The following is a 10,154-nucleotide window of genomic DNA, read 5'->3' as shown; positions in this document are numbered from 1 at the left end:
GCTAACACTGATCTTCACGTAAACAAAACAAAGTATGCATGTGTGCACACCTTTGTGAATGAAGTAGCGGCCGTGGTGGAGCGGTGAGGCGGTCCACCTCTGATCGGAAGATTGTGGGTTCGATTCCCGCCTTGCTTACCCATGTTTCAAAGACACTGAAGCCCACATTTCCTCTGGTAGAAATTGGGACCAGTGTGTGAACATGTGAATGGGACTGTGACTTTAAAAAAGGTAGAAAAGAGCAACACAAGTTTACGCCATTTACCCCCAGACTCTGGAATCCCCATCGCCTCGACTGTGAAACTGACAATAACATTTGGCTTTGTGCACTGAAATACAATCACCATAACACATTTGAAAGGCCGCAAGTGTGGCTTTTATCAGACATTTGCAACTTTCCCTCCAAAACTGGAACATTTCCGCGTTCATAGATCCGTTATCAAAACTGTCACACACATCTGAGAAATGTTCCCTACCAGGCGAGAACAGCTGTCTCTGTTTTTATCATCCAAACTTTGTTAAAATGATTAAGTAAAGGAACACATACTGGAAACCCATCAACGTCTTGTGATCTCATGGACCTTCATATTTATTGATGTACTTATTTTCAGTTTTCACAACAGCAGCAGTAGTTCTTGTGCTTCGAGACATCGTGTTGGACTTCCCCCTCCAGATCAGGGGATGTTACCTTACGGGCGCAAAAAGCATTGTACAGCAGGAAGCCAACCGGGATGAAATGCAACTTTCACCGGACTGACAGACCACTGCGTGAGTTCCACACTGAACTGATCGATCCTATACACAAAGAGTCTTTTCATCACAGAGCTGGAGGAGAGCGGAATGGCTGCAGTACATCCAGTTTGACTCAAACTTCCAAAATGGCTGCTGTTCATCTCCGGTAACGGCAGGTTACAGTCTTCCTTGATGCATTTTAGAAAACTGCAGTCAAACGGCTGGAATTTATGCCAGTTATTTTCTATATTCAATACACAGATTTTCTTTTTGAATCGACCCAAAGGCAAATAATCTCAACAGTTTTTTTATGAGTCTTTGGAATCATTTTAATAAGTGAATTTGTATTTATTTATTTAGAAAGGCACCACTCTTATGACTGTACATTAACATGTAATGAGTCTCATTATGTGATATAAATTGGTACATTTATTTGTGCTTTTGGGCAAACATAAAACCAATTATAAGGAATTTTTTTATCTTAGTTTTTATTTTACTTTGAAAATGGGATTGGGAATGATCAAGGGATTTTTTTAATCAAATTTGTTCATGTATGTTCAGAATAATCTAATTAATATAAATGCAAATAGTCCCAACTTGTCTCAACCATTATAAAAATGTTTACTTTTCCACAGCTGCAAGTAAAATATTCAAATATTAAGGCAAATAAATGAATAAAGAAGTTATAAAATAGTATGTTGTGATTTGAACCAATTGAACACTTACGGAACCATAAGTGTTGTTTATTTCTCTCACATCTCTCATGAACAGTTTTTTCCGTGCAGACCGATCACATCCAGATCTGAGATTATCTAAGGATAGTTTGTATTTTTTCTTTATTGTCAGCATCTGAGTTCACTCTGTCAAACTACTACAACATCAAAAGTGTTTTTGTTGTTGGTGGAGCTCTTCAAACATGATCTAGGATGCTAACATCAATAGTTTGAGTGCTGGCAACTCAGCTTTGAAAAGACTTCTGTTTTCTGCATCAACACGTGCTTTTATTTTATTAAAAAAATAAACTCAACTAGAGTAATAAATTAACTTTACATTTTAACTCTGACAAGTTTTGTAAGGATTTTAATATCAGGCTGCATGAGTCACTTTCAAGTCCTCTATGTGTGAACAGGCCCGACCCGGGCTGCATGGCGCCCTATGCGAGAAACGAGTTTGCCGCCCCCTGCAGGGTCTTACATTCAGGAATTCCAGCTGGGGCTTGAACCAGGAAACTCTTTGTTTAAAAGTAAACCCGCTCGTCAGCCAATATTTGAGTGTAAAATTTGGGTATTTTAACTGTTAAAGGTGTTGAAAAAAAAACAAAACATTAGATCGCAAGTTAAATTTGTCTTTTTCGAACAAAATACAGTTATTTTATTTGGATTTTTTAAATTATTTTTTTTTAAATATTTTACATGAAATGAGTTAAACAACTAAATGATAATAACAATCTATAATCATGTGGTGCGCCCTCCAGCAGATGGCAACCTAGGCGGCCGCCTGGGGTTGGCCAAGCATGTGAAAATACGTTCTAACCACATTCTATAATGTGTGTTCAAACAATCACTTAATTAAAACTATGTAAACTCACATTTCGTGTTTTTGCGTTCAAAACTTATGTTTATTTGTTGCCTCTCAAGTTTCTATCATCTACCATTTTTTGGCTCTACGTACAAAATTGAACGCACACTAAAAGTCAAACCAGGTCAAACTTTGACCAGTTAGGGTCTTAGATTTGGTAGTGACGTATGGATGCTGCTGCTTTTAAGTGCCAGTCGTTGGAAATTTCATCATGGAGGAGAAATTAATAATTGTGCACCAAGTCTTTCAAATATTGAAATAGAGCTGTGAAAGGAAAAGTCAGATTTACACCGATTTGACATTTTGCATGAGCTGTAGGTGGCAGACATGGTAGTAAACTGTAGTAAAAGAAGAAGAAAGAAGCCCCACCCTGCTTGTCCAGTGTAAACACGATGGGTTTAACATTAAAACAAAGTGACTTCATCACAAAATAATGCATTTATAAATTAGGTTCATCTACACTGAAAACAAATTCTCACTTGTTTAGTCTATGTTCTTTTGGTAAAAGAAAGAACACGTTTTAAACTGAGATGTTTGATCAGCTAAAGACATCTTCCATAGTCCGGTCCAACTGTGAAGAACTTTGCTGTGAACTAAACAGGTTCACATCAATTCAAGGGTTTACGTTTGCTTGCAAGTGAATAGACACTAACCAGCAGAACAAGAGTGTAAGCGGACCAAGGACAGTAAGTGACTGAAGATGAAGCGTTTTGATTAAAACAAAAAAAAAATCCTATGTGAATATTTAAGGAAGTGTGAATCAAAAAACATTAAAATATCAATAGAGACCTGGGACCCGAAGTGCAACGGGAAAAAAGACCAAATTGAGCTTTTCCAGCCTAATCAAACACAAATTGGTAGATTATACCAGTTTGGGAACAACTTAACTTCCCTACCCTGCCAGCAAGGCCAAGTGGGGCCCATATGGTTTAAAAGTGGGCAGAAAGTCTGGAGGACATTTGGATTTGTCTGCAGTTTCCATGGTGGCCCCACCTGTGTTTGCCCATATTGGCTTAAGTGGGTACTCAGCGGGCTGGCCCACAGCAATTGCCAGTTGTCTGATGGGCAGAGCAGCTAGCTACAGTGCAAAGGGGCCAGCACAGCAACTAAGAGCCACGCCAGGGGCCTGGTAAAGCAAGCAAGTGCTGTGCCCAGGGGCCGGGAGAGCAAGCGACTAAGGCCCCCAGAGCCCGGCAGAGCAAGCTAGTGCCATGCCTACGGGCCGACAAAACAAAGCACAAACAAGTGCCGCGCCAAGGGGCCAGCAGAACAATCGAGTGCCGCACCCAGGAGCCGACAGAACAGATGAGTGCCATGCCCAGGGGGCGGTAGAACAAAGGAGTGTCGCGCCCAGGGGGCGGCAGAACAAAGGAGTGTCGCGCCCAGGGGGCGGCAGAACAATCAAGTGCTGCGCCCATGCCCAGGAGATCAATCAGGCGACAGCCTCGTCTAGGGTCCGGCAAAGCAAGCAAGAGCCGCGCCCAGGGGCTAGCAGAGCAATAGAGTACCACGCCCAGGGGCCGGGAAAGCAAAAAAGTGCCGTGCCCAGGGGCCGGCAGAGAAATTGAATGCCACGCCCAGGGGCTGGCAGACCAATCGAGCTCTGCGCCCTGGGTTGCCGCCCAGGCTGCCTGTTCCCTGGGCAGCGTAGCCAATATGGGCAAACACAGGTGTCCACGGAAACTGTGGACAAACTCAATTGGGGCCCACACTTCTGACCACTTTCAAACCACACGGGCACATGTAGTTTTGCTGGCTGGGTAGCATCTTTGTGAAAGAGATTACAGTTACTGCAGATAGGACTGATCTCCAGCAGCAGATCCAATGACCTGCCGAAGATTATCGGATTACATTGTTTCCTAACATTTTGATGTGCAAGCGTTATGCAGTGGGGCCCATTTCGTGTGTGTGTGTGTGTTTTAATCCTAAGTAACAAGTGTTTACAAGTATTTCATGCATCTACAGCTTAAATGTAATTCCTGGTGCAATAAAACATGCAACAAATTCTAATATTTTTTATTTTGTGGTATTTTTCACAATCTATAAATTTTACTGCGTCAAACCGAGAAATACTGAGAAATAATAAGGAATTACATTGTTGGAAACTTAGCCAATTATAATTTGAGCTTTAAATGTTTAAATGTTTAGATAATAAAATAAATGTAAAGATTTTTTTAACTTTTCAAATCCAATTTTTATTTCACTTTTTTGAATATTTTCGTCCTTTTGAAGAACATCAGAGACGGACCAACACTAAACAAGTCATGCCACTTTTAGCTGAACTGAATTTTAAGTGTTGTTCGTACTGGCACAGCCGTAACCTTTTCCAACACACAACCACTTTAACATTACACACTTGTAACAAATTAGATATGATCTGATCTTTAGACAGCTTTTATTTAGCCTCTTCCACTTATGCTGAGATAACCTTTTTTTCTCTAGCTCGTTGTCTCACTGACCTTCTAAAACAGGCTTCACGCATCCTAAACATGTTCCAACGGCAAAAGGCAAGAACTTATCTACAGCAAGATGTGAGGAAAAAAAACTATTCTCAAGACTCACTTTGAAAATACAAAACGGGATCTTACCAGAGCTCTGCAGCTGCTTTCTCATCACTGCAGAATTGCGTGCTGCACTAATAGATCCATGGGATGCATTGTGTGTATTCATAAGCTCTGGTTTGGACAAAGAATGCACGAAGCGTGAAATGGCTCTATTGTCAATAAGCCTCCTTTTTAAATAGAGGGGTTATTTGTTTATTTATTTTTTTGGGGCATATTAATTTACAGACATGAGAGTGGTGTCAGTCTCACTGTTATGATAGAAAAAAAAATGTGCAAACTTGAATTATTATTTAATTATGGGCAATTTTGATTATTTTTGTGATATATTTTTCGTTTTTATAGTTTTTTTTTTAATTATTCTTACATTTTCGCTTTATTTGGAAAAAATGGCAAATCTCTTTGACCTGGCTTAAAAAAAAACAATAAAAAGGTGATAAATCTATTGCGATTTCATTGTGCTTAAAGAGTAAAGACCTAAACTCATTTGCTTCTGTGCAGAAAACCTTTCAAATAAAATCCTGAATTTCAAGAAAATTAAAATTTCTTGAAGGGCAAAGAAAAAAATCAATTTTATAGATATTTCTTTTAATATTAGTTGATTTTTTTTTTTTTTAAATCCAATGTGTTCCTACAAGAACTTGACATTTGACATGTGACAATCACCAGGAGGTAAAAGCAGGGATTTGGATCGGAATAGCACGGCCTTTCTCAAAAAAAAAAAAACAGTCCCTCTGCACAAATGTTCAGTGTGAAGACGCAAACGGTAAGATCTGTAGTTTCCGAGCATGAATTCAGGATTTGATTTGCTTTTTCTCTCCATGAAATGAAACATCACAGCTAATACTGATATTTGAAAATACTGACTTTTCTCTTTGAGCAGTTCTATTTTACAATCGACTGGGAAAAATCCAGACTCTTTTGACAAACTGAAAAACACACCACTGACGCACACGACTTACAATCTTTTTTAAAAAAAAGAAAGAAAAAGATTAAACAACAGAAGCCACTCTGGAGCTACGTTCACACCGCCCTCGGCAACGTGCGTTCAAGCAACCACTTCAGATAAAAACAAAACGTATTTCTTAGGGCTGGGTTGATCAAATTGATTAATTGATTTGAATCAATTTGAGCTTCAAAGATCAATTCATAAAAATATAGATCGATTTAGCACATAAAGCTAAAGTCCGCTATAGCTTGATGCTATCATTTAATGGAATTTCCCATAGGACGGCTAATGCTAACGCTACCTAAACATACATTATTGACTAAATTAACATCTTTATAAATTCACAGGCATGAATTTCCAAACTATTTTTAGGAAAAAAAAAATTGAAAAAAATGTTTTTTGCTCATACTTTCTTCTTCTTCTGGAATAAGGTGTAATACTATAGCATGATCGCCACCTAGTGGCAAAACTGAAATGTTCTCCAGGAGAGGCAGAACAATGTTTACAATGTTAAAGATCTGAACATTTTAGTTAGTAGAATATTCATGTATTTCTAAACAAATGTGTATAAATGTGTAAATTAAAAATTCAATTGAGAGAATCCAAAGAATAGAAAAAACTTGAATCGATCCAGGCTCTGATGAATCGAATCCAATCGTTTCTGGAAATTATAATCGATACCCAGCCATATATCCTTACGTTCACGCTACTCTAGTTTCTGCCACACTTGAATGAATTAAACAACTTTGACCAATCAGGAACAAGGATTTGGTGGTGGTGTCCGTAATTCACAAATTTGGCTCCTCCCTCTTGCTTCAACTTTAGGGGAATTTGGAGCTTTTGCAGTGTCGGAACTTGTTTTTTTAACCCTTTAACATCTGATGCTTAAACACAAAATCTTTGACATACTCGAACATTTCAACCATTAACACGATTAATGTATTTCTAGTAGATTCTGAAGGAGAAAAGCCACTTTTCTCCTTCAGAATCTACTAGAAATACATGATCGTATTAACGGTTGAAAAGTTACAGTAAATCAAAGAACATAAAAAATAGAGCTTGGGTGTTAAAGGGTTGAGGAGGAGGCATCCCTCTACCACTAGGGTGATCCGTGTCGTGTTTGTGATGCACCGGAGAAATGGATTCCCTAACGAGGGCGTGGTCCGAGTACTGGCAGCTATGACATCATCGAGTGGTAGTAACGTCCAGATTTGAGGACACTATTTTGGTGTGAGGCTAGAACAGGGGTCTGCAACCTCTTTAGATGAGGTACTGAAAAACAAAATAATGTTGAAAAAGATAGCTAATACATTTGTTAAGCCTGTACGCAGTTTATTAATATGGAATTATAGACAATTGTCTCACTTTAGATGGTAATAAATCTTACTAAATATGTTAATAAACCATATATGCTTATAAATGTCTTATAAACATCCTAATAATGTTTGTTAATGTGTTAATAAAGCTTGTTATGAAATCTTATTTTAAGGTGTTACCAACATTTTTAAAAAGTATAACTTTAAAGAGTGAGTAATTGTGAATTTAAAAGGAAAAAACTTAATTAAACTCATTTACAAACAATTTAAGGACATTTTGTATCACATTTTGAGTTTTTCTATTTTTAAACAAATTCAAGAATTTAAAGTGTTTGTAAAAAAATGTATCACTGATTTAGTTTGGATTTAGTTTTAGATTTGCACATTTTTGTCTGTAAATTGAAAATCTAATAATTTGCTGCATTGAGATGATCCTATTTCACACAGGATGTTTTTTATTTTGAAAGGAAGTCATGTGAAAAATTATAAACTATTTCAAGTTTTGGAAAAAAAAAATATATATATATTTTGCCAAAAAAAAAGTTTGTTCATAGTTATCAAAATAGTAACATTAATATAAAACATATCAGTGTCTCGTTTTTCCTGAAAATTACTCAAACGGCTCTTTAAGTGTTGAAGGTTGCAGACCCCTGGGCTAGGGAATGAATTCTGATTTCTGGTGCAAGATTTGCAACGCTTCGACATTTCGCACAAAAAAAAAATTAAATTAAAAAAAAGAAGCCCCTCCCTGCTAGTACAGTGTGAACACCATGGATGCATTCAAAATGTGCGTTCTTAAGTCGGTATGAACGTAGCATAAAGTAAAAACAAACCAAAAAGAAACAGCCTACCCACTAAAACATGTCAAAGTGGGGAAGGCATGTTTGACAAACCAAACTAAGCTTGTAGTAGGCACCATTATTTCCTCTTATTGTGACAGGAAAATAAATACAAGCAATATTTTTTGCCCGCAGGGCTCTTGATAGCTTAGTTCTAAGCTGTTTGTGCTTAGGAGCCAACTGACGTCGGCCGTCAAACTCTTATGGCAAAGTGAGTCTGTAGACTTCAGTATGTACAGTGCAGGCGATGAGGGATGTCCTTAGAGATGCTGATCCATCACTAAACACCTTGAGAATTCAACACTGCATCATCTGCAAATCATGTGATCTGGTTTCATTAGATTCTATTTGGCTGAATGGATTTAGCCACATGACTGCTCACGCCCTGCAACATCGAAAGCGTATCAGTTTGTGGAAAGCCTGCTTAAAATCCTCGTTGGACATGGTGTAAATGATGGGGTTGATTAGAGAGTTGAGGTAACCAAGCCAGGTGAAAATGTCAAATAACTCCGGATGGAAGCAGGACTCGCACAGAGGCACTAGGAGGGTGTAAATGAAAAACGGGAGCCAGCATATAATATACGCTCCCAGGATTATTCCCAAAGTTTTGGTGGCCTTCTTCTCCCTGGCAGCGGAGATCCGCTTCTTCTCCAGCAGCGCGTCGGACACAGTGACTTTGACTTGGCTCACGTTCGCGGACGAGGTAGTGTCACATGAGGAGGCGTCGTTCGTCCCGTAGTTCAGGGAGGTGGTGGACGCCACCGAACCGGGGGAGTTCGTGATGAGGCGCGCGGAGGTGAGCCTCTTCCCGGGCTTGTTCTGCGACTGCTTCAAGATGCGCTTCCGGGCTTCCACGTAAATCCTCCCGTACAGGGCGATGAGCAGCAGCGTGGGGATGTAGAAGGCGCCGAAGGTGGAGTAAATGGTATAGAAAATGTGATCGGTGTTGACGTTGCAGCTCGTCACCTCCTCCGCCTTCACCTGGCGCCAGAAGAAAGGCGGCAGGGAGATGGAGATGGCGATCACCCAGGCTGTGGCGATCATCCCGGCTGCGCGCGCCGGCGTGCGCTTTTTGGAGTACTCCACCGCGTCCGTGATGGCCCAGTAGCGGTCCAGCGCAATTACGCACAGGTGGAGGATGGATGCGGTGCAGCACGTTATATCCGATGAGAGCCAGATGTCACACACGACCTGCCCGAGAGTCCACGTTTGGCACACGGTGTAGAGCGCGCTGATGGGCATCACCAGGATGGACACCAGCAGGTCTGTGACCGCCAGGGAGGCGATCAGAAAGTTTGCCGGGGTGTGTAATTTGCGGGACTGGTAGATGGTGGCGATGACGAACGCGTTGGAAAGGGTGGTGGCGAAAGTTATGAGGGCTAAGGTCACGGCGAGCCCCGCCTGGAAAGCCAAGTTTGTGCCTTTCTCCTCCTCCTTTGAGGTGAAATTGGCATGGGTGTCATTTGTGGAGATGTTCAACAGCTCTCCGTAGATGGCAGGCGTCGGTTTGAGCTGGCTGACACCCTCCATCCCTGGACGTTCCTCTGTCAGACCCCCCTGGCATTGATCTCACGTGAAATCGTTTGGAAGTCCCCCTCAAACGTCCGTCTCGCTGTTCTGGAAAACGCAGACATCTCCAGCAGCTGTCCCCCGGTCACAGTCAGACACATTTCTGCTTCTTCCTCTTCATCTTCCTGACTCCGTCCTCAACGCACATCCAAAGAAATCCAACTTGGAGAATCTCATGGCGCAGCATCATCCAAGTATCATTTTCGGTGATGTAAGAATCCCGCTCAGAAGTCAGTATCCAGTGAAGAATGAGACGAAACAACAGCGGCGATGGTGTGATGCTCTCAGAGAGTCTCTTCTCATAAGCAGAGCTGCTCAAATCTCATTCCGTCTTTTATACCCCCCTCCCTCCCTCCTTTACGCACGCGGACACACATTTACGCACGGGCACACACACGTTCCTGCTGCAAATCTTATTAGATTAACACATTTTCTCCTATTTCCATGATTTCAAATTCATTATTTTCATGTATAAGTATTTCATTTAGACTTTTAGAAGTATTTTATTTAAAAAGTTCTGCATCACCTGTGAGGATCAAAGCTGTTTTAGTCACTTTTTTGGGGAAACACTTTGGATGAGGGGCTGCAAAACACTCAATAAGTTAATTTT

At 40.4% G+C, this 10,154-nt stretch overlaps 1 protein-coding gene across 1 annotated transcript; it reads right to left on the bottom strand.

The window, feature by feature from the left end:
- Nucleotides 1-7,648: 7,648 nt before the first annotated feature.
- Nucleotides 7,649-9,894, bottom strand: LOC112157684 (5-hydroxytryptamine receptor 1B). Its single transcript, XM_024290567.2, has one exon. The coding sequence runs from the start codon at nucleotides 9,503-9,505 to the stop codon at nucleotides 8,354-8,356; it is 1,152 nt and encodes a 383-aa protein (XP_024146335.1). The 5' UTR covers nucleotides 9,506-9,894; the 3' UTR covers nucleotides 7,649-8,353.
- Nucleotides 9,895-10,154: the final 260 nt, after the last annotated feature.

This window comes from Oryzias melastigma, linkage group LG24, assembly GCF_002922805.2.
Source record: "Oryzias melastigma strain HK-1 linkage group LG24, ASM292280v2, whole genome shotgun sequence".
Taxonomy (NCBI): Eukaryota; Metazoa; Chordata; class Actinopteri; order Beloniformes; family Adrianichthyidae; genus Oryzias; species Oryzias melastigma.
Note: the sequence above shows the minus strand (reverse complement) of the source record. Positions and strands in the feature narration are given on the sequence as shown.

Bases quoted from the DNA above. Each gene is read 5' to 3' on its own strand.
- LOC112157684 (XM_024290567.2), bottom strand. From the start codon at position 9,505: ATGGAGGGTGTCAGCCAGCTCAAACCGACGCCTGCCATCTACGGAGAG.